The sequence below is a fragment of the Taudactylus pleione genome, unplaced genomic scaffold (genome assembly GCF_031769625.1).
Source record: "Taudactylus pleione unplaced genomic scaffold, aTauple2 ptg002270l, whole genome shotgun sequence".
Taxonomy (NCBI): domain Eukaryota; kingdom Metazoa; phylum Chordata; class Amphibia; order Anura; family Myobatrachidae; genus Taudactylus; species Taudactylus pleione.
The window spans coordinates 85787-109199 of NW_028286661.1; the positions used below are offsets into that span (position 1 = coordinate 85787).

Below are 23413 nucleotides of genomic sequence, written 5' to 3' on the forward strand. Positions count from 1 at the left end.
TAGACGTTATCAGGAATATTGCACCAGATTACTAAGACAGTTTTCTTTCCTGTATTTATATTTATTTCATGTATCATATGTATAACTCCTGGAGATCCTGAGAATTCCACACATAAAGCTATGTATGCCAGGATCTTTCACCTATGAAAAGGATTAAGTATTGTATTTATATCTTTTAGCATAGTATCTCTATATTTGTTTATCCACTGCCAACTAGTAACCCAGGTTATTGCTCTGGTGTATAAGAAGTATAAGATGGAGTATAGAGGTTTTAATCATAAACAAAATACTGATATTCAAACATTATGTAGCATTATCACCTGGTTAGGTCAAATATTTACTCATCATTAATTGTCATAAGATCTCTGCATATAGTGATACATTTATAGTCAAATGTATTAGTAAATTCTAATGAGTGTAAATAACTGTAGGATTCTGCTGCATATAAAGAGAACAGCCATACATATTACTATAAGGCTACAGATACAGAGACTCATCCCGTCCTGTGTGACAGAAGACAAGAGAATGGAAGCCAGACCCAATATGAAGCTTTATCATGTGCATGGGATGGATTCCAGGGACTTCCTTCAATGTTACTTTGAGGCAGAAAGTGCATTTAAAGATGAGTTTATGGTATTTATTATGGAGAAGCTGCACAGCCCATTAGTAACAGGTTTGTATTCAGGATAGATTGTTGTGATTTCTTAGTGGGTTTTTTTTTTTAAATTTTGAGGACAAAAATTAATTTATTCCATTTTGGAATAAGGCTGTAACATAACAAAATGTGGAAAAAGTGAAGTGTTGTGAATACATTCCGGATGCACTGTAGATATATATATATGCAAGTGTGTGTATGTGTAATGTATGTGTGAAATATGTGAGTGAGTGTGTGTGTATATATATATATAAACATATATATTTATATGTAAATAGCAAAACTGATATAAAGCGCACAATGTGCTGTGTGAGTGCATAAATTGCAAGAATACAGATGTGTGTGTATATATATATATATATATATACATACATACACACACACATATATATGTACAAGTAACCCCAGTGTGCAAAATGACAGTATAAAGGGTGAACCGTGCATGTGCAACAATGCAAATAAATTTTAAATATTAAAATCACAATAACTTAATAGATAGTGAATTCATAAAATATATAATTTTAATTACAAGAAATGCCAAGAGTAATAATAAATATAAAAAATGGAGGGATAAACAGGAATGGCTTATCTGAAAATGGAAAGGTAAGTTCATGAAAGGTGGAGTCAGGAGTTTCCAACACGTTATGTCCGATTACTGGACTTCTTCTACTGTCATTTTGCACACTGGTGTTACTTGTACATATATATGTGTGTATGTATGTATCTATATATATATATATATATATATATATATATATATATACATCTGTATTCTTGCAATTTTTGCACTCACACAGCACATTGTGCGCTTTATATCAGTTTTGCTATTTACACATTTTCCTTTAACAAATCACCATTGTTAATATTTTACTGATAAGCTGACACCCACAACATTGGAGAGTGCTGTGTTTTAACAGACTGTTTGTTTGTGTTTCGAAATATTAATTACCTAAAAAACAGGTCACTCTAAACTGTGAAGGGACTTTTTGACTCTCTCTAGCGCTACAATCTGTGTGTGATGTGTGTGTATTTTATATAGATATATATATATATATATATATATTTATATATATATATATATATATATATACTAGAAACCCCCCTTTAAAAATCCTGTTTGCCCCTTACCAGGTACCACAATTTCACCTGTCCCTGATACCTCACTATAACTGGGTGCAGGCTCAGGTAATCGGGTGTGTGAAACAAACTACCTGCCCTACCCACACCCCAGCAACATAAGTTACCCGCTCTACCCTCTGGTCACAATAATATACAATACCCACCCTACCCTCTGGCCCCAGTGACATACACTACCCACCATACCCTCCAGCCCTAGTGACATACACTACCTGCCCTACCCTCCAGCCCTAGTGACATACACTACCTGCCCTACCCTCTGGCCCTAGTGACATACACTACCCACCCTACCCTCCAGCCCTAGTGACATACACTACCCACCATACCCTCCAGCCCTAGTGACATACACTACCTGCCCTACCCTCCAGCCCTAGTGACATACACTACCTGCCCTACCCTCTGGCCCTAGTAACATACACTACCCACCCTACCCTCCAGCCCTAGTGACATACACTACCTGCCCTACCCTCTGGCCCTAGTAACATACACTACCCACCCTACCCTCCAGCCCTAGTGACATACACTACCTGCCCTACCCTCTGGCCCTAGTAACATACACTACCCACCATACCCTCCAGCCCTAGTGACATACACTACCCACCCTACCCTCCAGCCCTAGTGACATAAACTACCTGCCCTACCCTCCGGCCCTAGTGACATACACTACCCACCCTACCCTCCAGCCCTAGTGACATACACTACCCACCCTACCCTCCAGCCCTAGTGACATACACTACCTGCCCTACCCTCCAGCCCTAGTGACATACAATACCTGCCCTACCCTCCAGCCCTAGTGACATACACTACCCACCCTACCCTCCAGCCATAGTGACATACACTACCCACCATACCCTCCAGCCCTAGTGACATACACTACCTGCCCTACCCTCCAGCCCTAGTGACATACACTACCTGCCCTACCCTCTGGCCCTAGTAACATACACTACCAACCCTACCCTCCAGCCCTAGTGGCATACACTACCCACCCTACCCTCCAGCCCTAGTGACATACACTACCTGCCCTACCCTCCAGCCCTAGTGACATACACTACCCACCCTACCCTCCAGCCCTAGTGACATACACTACCTGCCCTACCCTCTGGCCCTAGTAACATACACTACCCACCATACCCTCCAGCCCTAGTGACATACACTACCCACCCTACCCTCCAGCCCTAGTGACATAAACTACCTGCCCTACCCTCCGGCCCTAGTGACATACACTACCCACCCTACCCTCCAGCCCTAGTGACATACACTACCCACCCTACCCTCCAGCCCTAGTGACATACACTACCTGCCCTACCCTCCAGCCCTAGTGACATACAATACCTGCCCTACCCTCCAGCCCTAGTGACATACACTACCCACCCTACCCTCCAGCCATAGTGACATACACTACCCACCATACCCTCCAGCCCTAGTGACATACACTACCTGCCCTACCCTCCAGCCCTAGTGACATACACTACCTGCCCTACCCTCTGGCCCTAGTAACATACACTACCAACCCTACCCTCCAGCCCTAGTGGCATACACTACCCACCCTACCCTCCAGCCCTAGTGACATACACTACCTGCCCTACCCTCCAGCCCTAGTGACATACACTACCTACCCTACACTCCAGCCCCAGTGACATGCATTACCTGCATTACTCCTCTGGTCCCACAGAGATATACTGCCCACCAGACATAAAGTGCTCTCCCATGACCCAGGAAAATACACTACCCACCCTATTCCCTGGACTCTGGAACATACACTACCCACCTTAGCGGCCCAAGGGACATACACTACCTGTCCCACCCCTGGCCACAGGGACATAAACTACCCACCATACCTACCTGGTGAAAGGGATATACACTATACCCCCCCCAAAGCCTTTGGGACATATACTACCCATCCTACCCCCATACCCCTAAAACATACAGTTAAAACATACAGTACAACCATCCCTGGCATGCAGGACATACAGTACACTAAACATCCCCAGCCCCCCTAAACACCTTCATGGCTTCTCTCCTTATTTTGTTCTCAAGTTGTTTTGTATTGATCATGTTTCTATTCTATTTTATGAACACAATACATTTTGTGTGCTTGCTTGAGAATATAATTAAATAAAATAAGTTACTCTGGTTCCATAATAGGTGCTGCCCTTCCTGTACACATGCTACATCTCAGCCCCATGTGCTGGCTATGCCCAGTCCCCAGACACACTTCTGCACTGCAGGATTGGGGGTGACAAAGCATGTGCCTGCTCTGGGTGCTGCAGCTCCACACTACACCTCTGTGTACAGGGACAACTACATCTGCTGTGTGGAATGGGAACAGGTGACACTTTCCCTGCTCACAGAGACATGTTACTACAGACGTCACTCCCACCCATGGTGATTTGTCTTTTAGGTGGAAGAGCACCAACCCACCAAACATTACGCATACAGCACAGAAATGGCGGCAGACTCGGGAATCATAGAAATATCTTCCTTTTATTGAATCAGAGAAAATTGAGGCATAAAATAAAATGTTTTGGGTATAGAGATATTTAGAAAATAGTGTGGTATATTGAGACCAATCCCAACAATCCCAACAATATGATTGGACAAGGTAGATCACATGGTGTGCATTATTTCCCAATGACCACACATCTCAGGCCTGATCTACTTCTCACTTTTATCAAAACCTCATCACAAAGCTACAGCTGCATCACTCCACAAGTGTAAACAATAACATCTCTCACAGAGACTGCTCACAGAAAAACAGCACATCACTGCCTCACTGACAAACATACAGTACACATCACTGCATCACTTACAAACATACACATCACTGCCTCACTGACAAACATACACTACACATCACTGCCTCACTGACAAACATACAGTACACATCACTGCCTCACTGACAAACATACAGTACACATCACTGCCTCACTGACAAACATACACATCACTGCCTCACTGACAAACATACACATCACTGCCTCACTGACAAACATGTAAGGGCCAAAATGTCACGATCACGTAGCTCCGCCCCCTGCCGGCAAACCATTGTCATCTGGCCCGCCCCACCCCCGTTTGCTGGCCACGCCCCCCAGTTCTGCCGATCTGGCAGCTCCCTCCCGGAAGGGGCAGCCAGATAGTCGGCACGTATGACATACACATCACTGCCTCACTGACAAACTTACAGTACACACCATTGCCTCACTGACAAACACACACATCACTGTCTCACTGACAAACATACACATCACTGCCTCACTGACAAACATACAGAACACATCACTACTTCACTGACAAACATAAAGTACATATCACTGCTTCACTGACAAACATACAGTACACATCACTGCTTCACTGACAAACATACGGTACACATCACTGCCTCACTGACAAATATACAGTACACATCACTGCTTCACTGACAAACATACAGTACACATCACTGCCTCACTGACAAACATACAGTACACATCACTGCTTCACTGACAAACATACACATCACTGCCTCACTGACAAACATACAGTACACATCACTGCTTCACTGACAAACATACGGTACACATCACTGCCTCACTGACAAACATATGGTACACATCACTGCTTCACTGACAAACATACGGTACACATCACTGCCTCACTGACAAACATATGGCACATCACTGCTTCACTGACAAACATACAGTACACATCACTGCTTCACTGACAAACATACGGTACACATCACTGCCTCACTGACAAACATATGGCACATCACAGCTTCACTGACAAACATACAGTACACATCACTGCTTCACTGACAAACATACACATAACTGCCTCACTGACAAACATACAGTACACATCACTGCTTCACTGACAAACATAAAGTACACATCACTGCCTCACTGACAAACATACAGTACACATCACTGCTTCACTGACAAACATACAGTAACCATCACTGCCTCACTGACAAACATACAGTAAACATCACTGCTTCACTGACAAACATACACATCACTGCCTCACTGACAAACATACAGTACACATCACTGCTTCACTGACAAACATACGGTACACATCACTGCCTCACTGACAAACATACAGTACACATCACTGCTTCACTGACAAACATACAGTACACATCACTGCCTCACTGACAAACATACAGTACACATCACTGCTTCACTGACAAACATACAGTACACATCACTGCCTCAAAGACAAACATACAGTACACATCACTGCTTCACTGACAAACATACACATCACTGCCTCACTGACAAACATACAGTACACATCACAGCTTCACTGACAAACATACAGTACACATCACTGCCTCACTGACAAACATACGGTACACATCACTGCTTCACTGACAAACATACGGTACACATCACTGCCTCACTGACAAACATACAATAAACATCACTGCCTCACTGACAAACATACAGTACACATCACTGCTTCACTGACAAACATACGGTACACATCACTGCTTCACTGACAAACATACAGTACACAACACATCACTGCCTCACTGACAAACATACGGTACACATCACTGCCTCACTGACAAACATACGGTACACATCACTGCCTCACTGACAAACATACAGTACACATCACTGCTTCACGGACAAACATACAGTTCACCTCACTGGGACCATTTTGTAAGATAGATATACTACTCTTGGGTTTGCTGCAGCCAGGGGCAGATTGGGAATTTAAAATGGCCCTGGAAAAAACTCTGAAAGTGGCCCTATGTGCCCTATGTCCCTAGCTGTCCTTCCCAGGGATCTCATGAATTTTTAATAAACCACCAGCCCTCGTCTTCCTGAATCCTGGGCTACCACTGTTACCAGGCACTGCAGCCAGCCCAATGGTCTCCTCTCCACTCTGCTCACTCCCCAGGCTGTTACGTTAATTTCACAGCATGCCAGACTGTGACATTAAACTTTAGCTTCACACTTCACAGCCTGGGGAGGGGACAGAGTGGAGAGGAGATGATCGGGCTGACTGCATAGGCAGCCCCGGCCCGGCGACTTACCCCACACCAGCCACCTCCACCCGCAGATACGTGCCTGGTGCTTCAATGCATGGGATAGGATAGTCTCCTCTCACGAGAGAGGTTCAGATGCAGACATAAATAATAGCTGGCTAGGTGACACAAATCTGTGGGTTTCAACAATAGAGAAGCGGCCCCACAGCCAAAGGGCCCACCGGGATTTTTCCTACAAAAGATAAGGGCCAATCCGCCCTTGACAGCAGTGCTCTGATTTACGCACGCCTTCGGTGGTTGAACGCATGAAGACAAAAGCGTGCATATATCAGGGTGCGACCACACACCCAAGAGTGTTATACCAATTACATAACATATGTCACGCTATTTTTTTATATTAGCTTTTTTACCAACACAATGTATCATTTATACCATGTGTGAGCAATGCATTAATTCTCAGATTGCCAGTAATTAGTTTAATTGGCAGTATAACACCAGGAAACATACACAATGAAATCTGTATCAGTATGTGACTAATGTTGGGACTGACATTCTCTTTAATTGTTGCTAACTCAATGTGACTACAGTATATAGAATGTTATATTTCTTCTTATCTGAATCTTCCCTGCAGGTCATATTAAAGGAGAAACTTTGATTGACATCAGTCTCGGATCCTTCGTTCATCATCTTTTTGTCATGAGTGAATTTTTTAAAGACATCACTATACTAAAATTAAGAGAGTCCTGTATTATGGAACTCAACAAATGGGTAAATACCCGCACTGGGGCTTTTGATTGGACACATGCATCTAAGATTGTTACCGAGCTGGGAGGCATCAGGTAAAATGTGATTCTAAACATACAGTATAAGAACATAAAGGATAAGTCAAACTAACAAAAATGTAAAGTGAAGAAATCATTAAGATACCTTACACATAAAGAGCACATACAGAGGGGGCAGTACGCTCGCAAGTGGGTCGATGTTCCCCACTGCGCATGCATATGACGGAGGGAGCTCCTTCGTGCACAAGCGCGAGACCCGGCAAGCGAAGGACTTACCATCGCTCCGGGTCTCGCACCAAAGGGGGTGTGCTGTCGATGTTGATTGACAGCACACCCCCTTTGGTGGGCGAGCCGGGGGCATGCCTGCCAGACGGAGGCATTCCTATGGGAATGCCTACCATCTGAAGCCGGCCCCACTGACATCACTAGTGATGTCAGTGGGAGTGATTTTGGCTCTGATAGAGCCAAAATCACTCCAGGGCTTGTGGTTGAGAAACCCGACCACAGGGTTTCACTCGCAAGTCCGATGGTCGCGATGGTCAAGACCATTGCGACCATCTTGTTGGACGCTCGTATATGCTGTGGGTGGTACCGACAGCTATACGAGCGTCCGGGAGGACGCTCCATTTTAATGGAGGTGAGCCCTGATTCTGATCGAGCGCTCTGGTCAGAGCGTCCGGCTCTGAATCAGGGCCAAAGATACAAATAAGTGTTTTTACTCTTTGAGAAGATCTTTTTTTTTTTCTTTGATTGTTTTTTTTTTTGTGGCATATTTTGAGGTATAAAGAAACTGAAGTGAAACACACAGTTCTGCATTGTCCCTTGACCTTGCTATACTATATAATCTAATGGTTTAATTATTTTAGTGTCAAAGAACAAGAAAAGGAAGAAAAGGTGAAGGAAACAATTAAAAACATTGTGGAAATTGACTTCAGCAAAGAAAACCTCACAGATTCGGTGATGTTACCACAAGCTGACTGTCTCCTCACGGCGACGGTACTGGATGTGGTTAGTCAGGACCAAGAAGATTACATCAGAAACCTGAGAAAGATGTCGAAGCTGCTTAAGCCTGGGGGATACTTTATTGTAATCGGGACCTTAAATGCCACATATTACACTGCTGGTAATGAAACGCTACATGTATTTAATTATGATGACAGTTTTGTAAGAAAGACTCTCACTGATGAAGGATTTGTAGTTAGTTCCTGTGAGTTACTTGATAGAAAAGTAGAGAGTGATCTCTTAGATTATAAGCAATTAATGGTCCTTACTGCTGAGAAATGTAAATGTTAATAAATTTTTTACTCATGCTTCTAATAAACCAAAAGTAAAAATTGCTAAAATAATTTGTTTTAGTGTTTTTTATTTAAAGCAAGGAGTTGAAGCATATAATGGGTAGAGGTTCTGATACTATGGATAGAAGTTTCCGGAACTGATCTAAATTGCGGGAGGCCCTGTGGGCAGGTTAGTGTCTCCCTGGTCTATATAGTAGTTGGAATGGACTAGTTACGTGATACAAGTTCCAGGTAGGACTGTTAATCTCTCCCAGGATTATTGTAGAAGAACTACCTGTTTCTGAAAAAGAAATGTTGGGTAGCCTTATAGTAGAAGCAATCACACCGACTCTGGTCTTCTCCACCACTGTTTATTGTTTCCAGGATGGCCGCAAGACAATGACTTTCACAGAGAAGCATATTCACAACCCTGTCACTTACTCATACCACCTAAACCCCGGGTTATTGCAGGGTTAACCCCGGTAGCTCCTTGGTGTAAAAGGGGACTGGGTTGAATTCCAGGGTGGAGTGACCCTGCAATTCAACCAAAGTAACTTGCAGGGTTTAACATGGGAATAACCTGTGAATCCCTGCAGTGCAAACGGTGTGATCCAGGTAAGGATGACTTGGACCGTGCTGTATGCCTGCCGATTGGCCGGCTTCAGTGGCGCTTAGAGATGACGTCATCTCCAAGTGTCCATTTCAATGCTGGAAAAGCCGGGTCACTGCAGACCTGGCTCCGGTGTGAGCGGCGCCGACTAGGGAATATCCTGGGTCGGCTATGGCTAATTTCTGGGTCTGACCCGGAATTTAGGTATAAAAGCTGTATCACAGAGACCTACTCCCTGGTCTTAGGTCATTATCTGGCATCGGTCATACTAATACATGGCCTCAGATTCCTCCTCCCCCTCTCAGATTGACAGGAAAACCACACCCCATCCTTACCTTTAAAAGAGAGGCTTTCGCAGGTGTTAAGATTTTGCCAGATATCCCGCTATCCTGCAGGCATAGAGTGAGAGAGACACACAGCATTTTCTACAAGCAGGTAAAACACCCATTTTATCTTTAAAATGCCTAACATTCCTGGTCCTGCCACTAACCACCCCTGGCTCCTTACAGAGTATACTATCTCTTTTGCCTCAGTACCATTAAGACTCAGAAAAATATCACTAATGAGCAATATAATGAGTTCTACATGGTTGAACCAATGACAAAGAAGACCATCGAAAATTATATCTGATGGCAATGCACCACCGTAATATCATTTTAGGCTGTATTTATATGTGCTTACTGACTCAATGTGAGATATTTACTTATAAATGTGCAAAACCCATGCCAGTCAGAGGTTTACTTTTATTGTCTAACTTACAGTAGCTTATACAAACCACTAGATTTTTGGATCTATGTGAGAAATATGAGAGATAAATGAAATAGAAAGATTAAAAGAAAAAAATAGAATGAGCGCAAGAGAGTATGAAAAATAGCTATGAGTGAAAACATAAGTTGAAGACAGAAGAAGAGAGCGAGCACCTCCAAACTAGTGACAATGAGAAGGTGTAGAGGCCAGAAAAACCTAAATAGAAAGTTGTGTTTATAAGAGTGGGTGGGCTATACTCCATTGGAATAGAGTGGGTTGGCTATACTCCATAGTAACAAAGTGGATGGGCTATATTCCATGGAACAGAGTGGGTGGGCTATACTCCATGGAACAGAGTGGGTGGACTATACTCCATGGTAACAGAGTGGGGGGACTATACTGGGAACAGAGTGGGTGGTCTATACTCCATGGGAACAGAGTGGGTGGACTATACTCCATGGGAACAGAGTGGGTGGGTGATCTTTGTGATTGGCTGTGATCAGTTTCCATAATAGGTAAAGGTGCATTGAAGCCTATGGCACACTCAACCACCCAGGCATATGCTCCTGCTGGTGCCCGAGCATATCCAGCAACCAGGGCACAGGTCCCCACTCACTCGCCCCTATAGTCCTGTGAGTAGTGAGTCCATTTTATTATGGGAATGTTTCCAGTGTCTCACTTAGAAGTATTTGACTTGTGAAAGTCTTGTGTGGAATCTGGGAACTCTATGGTTAAGATCCTTTCCTCTATTAAGGGACGTTTAGGGAGTGACATAAGGTTCACCTAAGGTCTTGTGGAAAAGACTCAGGGCCTAATTCAGACCCGTTTGCGAGTGCTGTGCGCTCGCAAACGGGCCGATGGTGGCCCAGTGCGCATGCGCACGACAGAGCTGGCTCTGTTGTGCGCATGCGCGAGACCCGGATAGCGACGGCCATACCGTCGCTCCGGGTCTCGTACCAAAGGGGGCGTGCTGTCGATGTTGAGTAACAGCACGCCCCCTTTGGTGGGCGGGCCGGGGGCGTGGCTGCCCAGACAGAGGCGTTCCCATGGACGAATGCCTACCATCTGGAGCCGGACCCACTGACATCACAAGTAATGTCAGTGGGAGTGCTTCCGGCTCTGTTAGAGCCGAAAACACTCTGGGGCTTGCAGCAATGAGACCCTACTGCAAGGGTCTCATCACAAGCCCGATAGTTGCGATGGTCTTGACCATCGCGACCATCATCATGGCCGCTCGCATAAGCTGTGGGTGGTAACCCACAGCTATGCGAGTGGCCAAGAGGCCGCAACAAAAAAAAAAACACCCTGATTCAGAGCGGGCGCTCGTTCAGAGCGTCCGGCTCTGAATCAGGCCCTCAGTTATGTATTCCAGTGCAATCTAGGATTTCTCTCAGTGCAGGAATTACCTATAACGTTTGAAATGATCTTATAGACAAAAATATTTCAAATGATGGAAACCACAACTTTGTTTGAAATTATTTTTCTTTTCGTCACTAGCCTCCATTTCTAATTATTCTAAGTGAAGGATAACATCTTATATTAAAATTTGTTTAAGGTCTTGTAAGGAAAAATATAAGATATTGCTATAAACAACTATGTACTGTTACCCTTTTTCTCATGTTCAATGGCACTTACTGTACTTACATATGTAATGTATAGTGAGAAACAACACAGATACAGGTATCTTAAAGTATTGTTCACCTGTATTGAAGTACGGTATTAGACCACAAATGAATCATAGACAGTCTAAAGTCAGTACACAGCTAACAGGGATCAACAGACACGGGTTAGAAAAAGTCACATTCAATGAAGGACTGAATAGTCTGGCATAAGAGTAGGAAATAGAAACAGACAGGGAAAATACAAGCATGTATTCCAGAAAAATATTCAATGTTCAGTACATAAAAGCAGTAACAGAAGACAAGGTTATTAGAAAAGCTGGGTCAGATGAAACCCAGGTTAGTATATGATAATCCTGTAACAGACACAAACAGTCAAACAAGCCTGAAAGTCAGAAGTCAATGTTTGGTTAAAGTTTACAAAGTTTGCACAAGTGCAGGTTCACAGAACAATCACCTAGCACTGACTGTGTGTGGTTCGGATATTGTTGTGGACCCGGGGTGGTGATAAGAGCAGACACAGAAGCAGATTTAAATGAAAAAGTGGAGTTTTTAATAAGCGGCTTAGAAGACATGGGAATGGCAAATGAAAAAGTCCAGGTATAGCACTAAAGTGCCCTTGATAACTGTAGTGGGGGTAAATGGGAGAATGTCCAGATAGTGACAGGCAGGAACAGTCCAGTATACAGGTATGGTGAGCTGTAACAGAATGCAGGTATGGTGAGCTGTAACAGAATGCAGGCAGAGGTAATGAAGTCCAGCTGGGAGTGAATGGAGGCAAGGTGCAGGGAAACAGCAGGTTCAGGTACTCAGGCAGGTGAAAAGGAAGATGATGGGTGAAGGGTAAGTCCAGCAGGTTAGAGCAGGCAATGTTCAGGCTAGTAGCACTTCCAAGGAGGCAGGTAAGGCACAGGTACTCTCTCTCAGCCACAGCTAAGAAACATGTTGCACTGGCAAAGGAAGGCTCTGGACCTTCCTAAATACTCAGTGCCACACTGTGACTGGCTGGAATTAACACATGACCTACCAGGATTGGACAGCTATAATCACATGGCCACAGGCAAGATGGCAGCGCCCATGCCAATGAAACAGATACACCGCCAGACCTCACCAGGCTTAGTGACAATGTGCCCGCACAGAACCATGCACAGCCAATGCCCCTCACCAAACACCAGCACCACTGCCAGAGACCCCCCACCACAATGATCTCACAGGTAATACCCGGTGACCACCATGCTGATAAACACTGGCTGTGACAGTACCCCCCCTTATGGGTGGCCTCAGGACACTCACCAGGCTGCTCTGGATGGGCAGCATGGAACCTCTTGATGAGTGCAGGAGCATGGATATCTCGGGCATCGGTCCAACAACGTTCCTCTTGGCCGTAGCCCCTCCAATCCAACAGGTACTGAAAATGTCCTCTGCGGAGATGAGAATCCAAGACATGGGAGACTTCAAACTCCACGCCCCTTTCAGTCTGGACACGGGGAGAAGCAGGCAGGACTCTGTGGAATTTGTTCAGCTCCAGGGGTTTTAGCAGGGAGACATGAAAGGAATTGGGAATTTTTAGATAAGGGGGGAACTGAAGGCGATAAGCCACAGGGTTAATGATTTCTATGATGAAGAAGGGCCCGATGAAGCGTGGAGCAAATTTCATAGATGGTACTCTAAGCCATAGGTTCTGGGTGGACAACCAGACTTGGTCTCCAACTTTCATACGTGGTACTTTCCTACGCTTCTTATCAGCTTGAAATTTGTAATGGGAGGACACCTTCTCCAGGTCAGTATGAACTTGAGATCAAATTGATGCAAATTTCCGTACAGTGTCTTCTACAGCTGGGACATCAAAGACGGGCAGACTTTGAAATTCAGGGACCCGAGGATGAAGTCCATAGACCACTTGGAATGGAGTTTGGTTCGTGGAAGAGTGGTAGGAGGCATTATGTGCAAATTCAGCCCATGGCAGCAATACAAACCAATTGTCTTGGGAAGATGTCATAAAAATCCTCAGGAAGGTCTCAAGTTCTTGATTAACCCTCTCAGTGGTACCATTGCTTTGTGAGTGATAAGCCGTAGAAAAATTTAGCTTCACTTGCAATACAGAACATAAGGCTCTCCAAAATTTCACTGTTAACTGAACACCACAGTCAGAGACTATCTCAGCAGGAAGACCATGAGATGGAAAATATTTTGAACGAACAAGTGAACCAAGTCAGTAGGCAATTTTCGTTAGTGGTATGTAATGGACCATTTTAGAGAATCGGTCTACTACGATCCAGATGGTAGTGAACACTTGAGAATTCGGCAGATCTGTGATGAAGTCCATGGAGAGATGTGTCCATGGACGTGATGGTATAGGTAGTGGCAACAACTCACCAGCCAGAGCCTGACATGAAGATTTATGCTGGGCACACAAAGAACATGAAGAGATGAACTCCGACAAGTCTGCTTTCATGGATGGCCACCAATAGCGTCTCTTTAAAAATTCCAAGGTCTTCTGGATACCTGAGTGACCTGCAAAGCAAGAGGAATGAGCCCAGGTGAGGAGCTGCTTCCTTAACTCTGGGGCCACAAAGGACTTCCCAGTAGGGGGCTGTAACTGTAAGGTGGCGAACACTCTTGACTCCAAAACAGGGGTATTTTGTTGATTCTCTGTCCAGATCTCTCCTCTGTCATGACAAATCTCTGATTTGTCATCACAGAGGAGAGATCTGGACAGAGCATCTGCCTTTTGATTAAGGGCTCCAGACCGGAAGGTCAGGGTGACCTGGAACCGAGCAAAAAATATTGCCCATCGGGCCAAACGAGGACTCACGCACTGAAGATTCTTGAGGAAGAGGAGATATCTATGGTCCGTGAAGACAGTGAAGGGAAACTTGGCCCCTTCCAGCAGGTATCTCCATGCTTTTAATGCAAACTTCACTACCAAGAGTTCTAGTTGACCAATAGCATAATTTCTTTTGGCAGGAGAAAATTTCTTGGAGAAAAACCCACAGGGATGAACTCGATTATCCTCATAATGCTGTGAAAGAACTGCACCCACAGCCTCTGATGACGCATCCACTTCCAATAGAAATGGCCTATACAGATCTGGTTGTCGTAAAACTGGAGCAGAAATAAACGCCTGTTTTAAAAGTTGGAAGGCAGCCTCTGCCTCGGGTGACCATAGGGCAGGATTAGCCTCTTTTCGGGTCAGCGCGGTAATGGGGGCCAATAATGATGAAAATCCTTTAATAAAACGTCAATTGTAGTTGGCGAACCCAAGCAATCTCTAGATGGCTTTCAAAGTTTGAGGATGGGACCAATCCAAAATCACCTGCACCTTCTTGGGGTCCATTTCTAGACTGGAGCCAGAGATGACGTAACCAAGGAATGGCACACTGGGTACCCCAAAGACACATTTCTCCAGTTTGCAGTAAAGGTGTTTCTTTCTCAGATGGGACAATACTTCCTTCACATGTTGATGATGTTTTGCTAAAGAAGATGAAAAAAATCAATATATCGTCCAGGTAAACAACAACCGAGACGTACAACAAGTCCCGGAAAATCTCATTAACAAAGCCATGAAACACGGCAGGGGCATTGCACAACCCAAAGGGCATCACAAGGTATTGAAAGTGTCCATCTCTAGTATTAAAGGCGGTCTTCCATTCATCACCAGCGTGAATACGGATGAGATTATAAGCCCCTCTCAGATCCAACTTTGAGAATATGATGGATCTCTTGACTCTGTCGAACAACTCTGTGATCAGGAGAAGAGGATATCGATTCTTAATCGTTATATCATTAAGGCCCCGGTAATCTATACAAGATCTTAGGTCAATGTCTGTCTTGCTGACGAAAAAGAAGCCTGCTCCGGCAGGAGAGGTGGAAGGATGAATAAACCCTTTCGCTAGGTTGTCCTGGATGTATTCAGACATGGCTTGAGTGTCAGGCACGGATAGAGGATATGTGTGACCACGAGGTGGCATCTTGTCAGGCAGCAGCTCGATTGGACAGTCCCATTCTCTGTGGGGAGGTAAGACATTCGCCTGTTGTTCGGAAAAAACATCAGAGAACATCTGGTACTCCTTGCGAATAGCTGGAGATGTTAACAAAGCTGTCTTTCTTACAGGTCGTATCTTGGGAAGACAGGATTTCTGACAGTCAGTTCCCTATGAAAGAATTTGCAATGAACACCAGTCTATCCTGGGATTATGCTGGCGTAACCAGGGTAGTCCTAAAATGATTTCTGGAGAAGCCTCTGGTATCACTAGAAACTTTAAAGACTCGGAGTGCAGTGCCCCAACACGAACTAATACTGGTTAAGTTTCCTTGGTGACCACTCCTTTAGCTAGAGGCCATCCATCTACAGAAGTCAGGGAAATCGCGTGATTGAGAGATGAACAAGGAATCTGTAGTTTATCAACTAGGCTGGAAGTCATGAAGTTTCTGGCTGCTCCAGAGTGTAATAGAGTAGAGACGAAGAGAGGGTTAGGCTTGAGATTCAAAGCTAAGGACATTTTTAAATCTTTAGTATTTGGGGACAGGCTCATAACTCCTAACTTGATGTCCCCAGGGTCAGTTAGGAACAGGCGTTTCTTGATTTACGGGACCAGGACGCAACTAGGTGACCCGAATCTCCGCAGTATAGACAGAGGTTTTTTAGCATCCTTCTCTGACGTTCCTCTTTGGAGAGATGGGTTTGATTCACCTGCATAGCCTACTCATCTATAGGAGGATGGGGTGGATGGGTAGGCAAGGGAGGCGTAAGTGACCTTTGCCGGTCAGTTCTATGCTTTTCAGCTTGACGTTCTCTGAAGAGTAGGTCAATTTTGTTGCAGAGTGAGATCATATCATTTAAATTAGTGGGAAGCTCACGGGTGATCAGATCATCTTTTAATCGGTCAGAATGGCCATGCCAAAAGGCTGAGGTGAGGGCCTCCTCAATCCACTAAAGCTCTGATGCCAAGATTTGAAACTGTATGGCATATTGGCTGACAGGACGGGTTCCTTGTCTCAGGGTCATGATGCTGGACGATGCTGACACTGTGCGTCCAGGTTCATCGAAAATCCTCCTGAATGAAGTCTGTATAGTTATCCATCAGTGAGTCTGAATGCTCCCAGAGTGGGGAGGCCCAATCCAAAGCTGAGCCGGTCAACAAAGACATGATGTATGCCACTTTAGCGGTGGGAAAGTTATCAGGCTGTAATGTAAAGTGTATATCACACTGATTTAAGAAACCACGACATAGCTTAGGATTGCCATCAAATTTGCTTGGCATAGGTAGATGTAGAGGGGATACCCTGGTCCCTGTATTACCAGGCACAGAAGGAGGTGAAGTTGCTGATACCTCAATGGTGGTTAACGAGGTTTGCAGATTATCTTGGCATTTAGACATCTCCTGTAGGAACTGGGCCATTTGATGTTGCATAGCTTCCAGGTTTTCGAAACGACCAGCAATACAGCGAAATAAATCTACTCCAGACTCCTGTTCCATGGCCGAATCCATGGGGCCAGTGCAAACTGTGAGGTTCTGAATTTGTTGTGGACCCGGGGTGGTGATAGGAGCACACACAGAAGAAGACTTAAATGAAAAAGTGGAGTTTTTAATAAGACCATCGCGACCATCGGGCTTGCGACGAGACCCTTGCGGTAGGGTCTCGTTGCAGCAAGCCCAAGAGTGCTTTAGGCTCTGACAGAGCCAAAAGCACTCCCACTGACATCACTTGTGATGTAAGTGGGGCCGGCCCTAGACAGTAGGCTTTCCCATGGGAAAGCCGCCGTCTGTGCAGCCACGCCCCCGGCCCACCCACAAAAGGGGGCGTGCTGTCACTCAACATCGACAGCATGTCCCCTGTGTAGCGAGACCCGGAGCAATGGCTTGCCCGTCGCTATCCGGGTCTCGGGCATGTGCACGACGGAGCCGGCTCCGTCGTGCGCATGCGCACTGGGCCAACACTGACCCGCTTGTGAGCGCATAGCACTCGCAAGCGGGTCTGAATCAGGCCCATAGACTTTGGGCTATATCCTCCTTATTTCCATGGAGTCATTCAAATTGGTCTTGTGGCTCTTTCAGCACATACGGGCATATTTGTTAATTATCGGCTTTTAGACTTGATAATTATAAATCCTTATCACAGCAATAAGAGATTAAACATCACAGGGATCTACCACTGTTCACATCCCAGGACATCCCTGTGATGTGTAAAAGAAAAGAGATAGATAATTACTTTCTCCCTCAGGTGACTGTCATGGGCATGTGCAGTTAGCAGGCCACGCATGTTGTGGAGGGATTATACAGATCCCTCTCCTGATAAATGTTGAAATATGTAGCCCATAGTTTACAATGGTAAATGCTGTGTAAAGATGGGGTTACAGTAGCTACTGAGGCCAAGCTAATAAAACTCATTAATAGCAGCCCCCATACAAACCTATGAGAGCTGCTATTGTGATGGAAAATGGGGTCTGCTAAAGACTTTTCTCCCCCAAGATACATTAAGGGGATACGTTAAATATGTGGATATCACCTGCAAATTTAATTTGGTAATAAATAGGCCCCATAATGAGCCTCAGTGATCATCCTGAAGAGCTGCTGCCCTACTAACTTTGCCGGTCTTGTCTGGATCTGGTGATCTACTTCCTTACCACCGTATGTCACCTGTCCTTCATCCCTTACCAGCTGTTCCATTGCTGCATTGCCTTGAATAACAAGCTCCTTCTCTAAGTACCCACTCGTCCTTTCCTAGTGGTGTTACAGTGGGGGCTGAGGACTCCTGTCAACTCTTCGCTACTGCCTTTGTTGTATGGGAATTAATCAGAGGTGTTTCTGGAAACTGTGCAGACTGCCCTTCTTACCCAAATGTATCATGTTCTGTCCCACGCAGTTTGTGTTTTCTTACATCTGTAACCAAGAAACTTGTGGCTGTGTTTTCCCCTATATTTATTCTTCATTCCCCCCATTTCCCTTCTGCTCCCTCCTTACCCATTTGTGTCCTTCCTTACTCCCCTTCCAAAGCCCTACCTTTTTACCCATAATATTTACAGAGAGTCCCAACTGTTTTGGATTCTCTGTCTATTCTGTATCAGGGTGAGAGGGTGATGTCCCCTTGTGCATCTGAGTTCCTGGGTCTTACCTACCTGGAAGAGGCTTTCACCAACTATCTCCTGTGTTTATATGCAGAGGAAATATTTGGACTGAAAAATATTATTTGTTTTTGGTTTTCATGTAATTATTCCTAGTGCTAACTTATTTGAGCAGTGTTTATTATTTTTGTCAGTACATCTCAATTGCTATTTTATTATTGTATTTTGAATAGTAGGCTTTTATGGCCATCTAGTGGTCTCGCTTTATAATTGCAAGGTCAGTTCCCACAGTAATAGATTTAAACCTTTGCATTTCTCCTGTTATATGGTGCATTTATTTAGTATAATTCTTACAATTAGTCATACCTGTAATTTAGAGGAAGACCATTTGTTATCTCCAAGTCATTCTTAGTGCCATTATTTGTGTGTTTAATGTTTTTGATTTTTAAGTTGAATGTACTTCAGGGCTGCAGACCTGATTATAATTACCTACATATTTGAACTGGTTAAGTCTACAATATTTTACCCTATTTTATATAGGATAGTACTAACAATTTCCAATGCACTTTACCACGGCTGATAGAATCTGGATTTACCTGGAAAAGGAATTTAAATGTTCCAGAATATTTGTCAAAAAGTTTATTCCAGTTTTTTATGTTATATTTACTGAACAGAGGGGCTGATTCAGACCCGCTCACGAGCGCAGGACGCTCGCAAGCGGGTCGATGGTGCCGAATTGTGCATGCGCACGACGGAGGGAGCTCCGTCATGAGCATGCTCGAGTCCCGAATAACGACGGCCAAGCTGTCCTTATGGGTCTCACACCAAAGGGGGCGTGCTCTCGATGGTGACTGACAGCACGCCCCCTTTGGTGGGCATGCCGAGGGTGTCGCTGCCAGACGGAGGCATTCCCATGGGAACGCCTACCGTCTGAGTCCAGCCCCACTGACATCACTAGTGATGTCAGTGGAAGTGATTTTGAATCTGATAGAGCCAAAATCACTCCAGGGCTAGCGGTCACCGAGACTCTACCGCAGGGTCTCGTCGCAAGCCCGATGGTCGCGATGGTCTTGACCATCGCGACCATCATCACACCCACAGCTATAACGAGCGGCAAAAAAGATGGTCGCGATGGTCAAGACCATCGCGACCATCGGGCTTGCGACGAAACCCTTGTGGTAGGGTCTCGTTGCCGCAAGCCCTGGAGTCTATCAGAGCCAAAAGCACTCCCACTGACATCACTTGTGATGTCAGTGGGGCCGGCTCCAGACGGTAGGTGTTCCCATGGGAACGCCTCCATCTGGACAGCCACGCCCCCGGCACACCCACCAAAGGGGGGCGTGCTGTCACTCACCATCGACAGCACGCCCCCTTTGGTGCGAGACCCATAGCGACGGTTTGGCCTTCGTTATTCGGGTCTCGCGCATGAGCACGACGGAGCCGCCTCCGTCGTGCACATGCGCACTTGGCCAACATCGACCCGCTTGCAAGTGCTCAGCGCTCGCGAGCGGGTCTGAATTAGGCCCAGTGTTAGTATTATTTATTTATCTTTTTATTTGTTGCTTACTAAAAAAATTTTTGTAATCAACATGGATTATGTTTTATATAGATAATTTTGTGTTCGTTAATTATTTGTGATATCATTATTGGAAGTTAATGATTTTGGATGCCATGTACAGTAATACTGTTTTTGTTTTCTTGATAGCACATCTGATTACACTGTTAGGGGTATATTTACTAGAGGGATTTTAAAAATGGAGATGTTGCCCCTAGCAACCAATAAGATTCTAGCTATTATCTTCTAGAAGGTGCTAGATAAATGTTAAGCAGAATCTGATTGGTTGCTATGGGAAACATCTCCACTTCTTAAAACCCGCACTTTAATAAATATAATAAATATACCCCTTAGAGTCAGAGGACTCTCAACCTTCCATTCCTGCAAGGAAGATAGAGAAAAAGTGATGTTCTGTAGCATTATATTTTGTCCTACATGTTTTACACAAGATCATTTGCAACACTGTGTTCGCGGTGGGGGGTAGGATGAGTTCTCCTTTACTGCCACATAACACTTGCTCTACATTGTCACAGACAACAATATTTTGTTACCTTTTTTCTATATATCACAGGCACCTATATATCATTACCTTTTCTCTAATGTTGGACCCCAATGGCAAGGATAATAGCATAAATATGGCAATGCACTGTAAGCAACCACAATGATGTAGGTTTTAAAATGTTGCTCACCTGTCTCGTAGTATCATGTATCTAGTAATTCATAGTCTGTAGGCAAGGATATAGCAAGCAAAGGCCAAATAAGAGGAAGGGGTCAGATGCAAAGCAAGGCAATAGCATCAAGCATGGGTGAGACAGAAACATGATCCAAAGAAAAGTCCAATGTCTGATACACATTGGCTTTAAGCAAGAAGACAATGAAATGCAAAGCAGGGTCAGTACACAGGGTATGCATGATACTAGAGGTTGCAAGTGGTGATCTACATATTTGGATATGTTGGCCGTCAATGATCCAGTGCCCGACACTATAGGTCTTTCCGGTGGTTTTTCTAAGCATTTATGGATCTTCGGTAGATGATAACAAGAAGGGATCCTCTGATGTTCTATATTGATGAAGTCATATTCCTTTGTTGTTAAAATGTCCAATTGTAAGCCTTCATCCAATTGTAATTCAAGGATTTCTTTGAATTCCTTCGTAGGGTCCTTTTTAAGTTGGATGTAAGTTTTTGTGTCAGAGAGGAGGTTGCTTGCTTCATCTTTGTATTTTTCCACATCCATAATTACTACACCCCCTCCCTTGTCTGCTGATTTTATCACAATTGTGTCATCTTCTTTTAGTTCTTTTAGGCTTTTTATTTCTTCTTTTGTAAAATTAAAAGATATTTTTTGTTTTTCCGGAAGATTTGTAATTTCCTCTTCTATTAATTTTTGAAATGTAGTTATGTGTGGTCCTTTCACATGTGCCGGAGAAAACGTCGATGGAGGTTTATAGTCCGTGTGTATATATTTCCTTGTTTGACCGGTAATTTCTCTTGTGGTAGGATATTTCAAAAAATATTTTTTCAAACAGAGATTTCTAATGAATTTCTGTGTATCAATAAATAAATTAAATTTATTGTTACTTGACTGAGGTGCAAATTTTAGTCCTTTTTTTAGGATGTTGGTTTGATCTATTGTTAGTTTTTTCTTACTTAGATTGAAAATAGTTTCTTTTATATTTGTTTTGTCATTATTTTGGAGGATTTGGAGGAAAAAGAAATGTATACCCGAGCGAAAAATGAAAGAAGAGCCAAAAAATAGGGGAAAATAGAAAACAGATCCAAAAGAAAAAAATCGAACAGCAAACAAGAACACAAGTTAATCATAAGAAAAAGGAACCATTATTTAAACACATACCACAAAACACAAAGAACTCAGAGAAACTATCAACCATATAATTGGAGGAACTTCACTTATAATTAACCCAATACATATAAAATAGTAAGAGACTCGTATCAAAGGGGGGCACAAGAAGCAAAACAAGATGAACATAATTATCGGACATTATTGCAGACCATAGAGGAAAAGAAAGAACAAACACCAAGAAAGAATATATTAAAAAGGAATTACATACTCAACACAAAAAGATACGAAACAACTCAACAAAAGAAAACGAGGTACAAGAGGAGGAAATAAAAGAAAAAAATCCTCCAAAATAATAAGGAATGATGAAACAAATATAAAAGAAACTATTTTCAATCTAAGTAAGAAAAAACTGACAATAGATCAAACCAACATCCTAAAAAAGGACTAAAATTTGTGCCTCAGTCAAGTAACAATAAATTTAATTTATTTATTGATACACAGAAATTCATTAGAAAACTCTGTTTGAAAAAATATTTTTTGAAAGATACTCCCACAAGAGAAATTACCGGTCAAACAAGGAAATATATACTATAAACCTCCATCAACGTTTTTCCAGCACATGTGAAAGGACCACACATAACTACATTTCAAAAATTAATAGAAGAGGAAATTACAAATCTTCCGGAAAAACAAAAAATATCTTATAATTTTACAAAAGAAGAAATAAAAAGCCTAAAAGAACTAAAAGAAGATGACACAATTGTGATAAAATCAGCAGACAAGGGAGGAGGTGTAGTAATTATGGATGTGGAAAAATACAAAGATGAAGCAAGCAACCTCCTCTCTGACACAAAAACTTACATCCAACTTAAAAAGGACCCTACGAAGGAATTCAAAGAAATCCTTGAAATACAATTGGATGAAGGCTTACAATTGGACATTTTAACAACAAAGCATTATGACTTCATAAATATAGAACATCCGAGGATCCCTACTTGTTATAAACTACCGAAGATCCATAAATGCTTAGAAAAACCACCAGGAAGACCTATAGTGTCGGGCATTGGATCACTGATGGCCAACTTATCCAAATATGTAGATCACTACTTGCAACATCTAGTATCACAACAAAAAAGTTTCCATAAAGACACCATGCACATCCTTCACATACTAGATACCGTAGTATGA

The 23413-nt window shown here is 43.6% G+C and overlaps 1 protein-coding gene across 1 annotated transcript; it reads left to right on the forward strand.

Moving 5' to 3' along the window:
• Positions 1–525: 525 nt before the first annotated feature.
• On the forward strand, positions 526–23413 carry LOC148431434 (nicotinamide N-methyltransferase-like). Its single transcript, XM_088466012.1, has 4 exons — positions 526–673; positions 7402–7609; positions 8419–8834; positions 22842–23413. The coding sequence occupies exons 1-4, from the start codon at positions 526–528 to the stop codon at positions 23411–23413; spliced, it is 1344 nt and encodes a 447-aa protein (XP_088322138.1).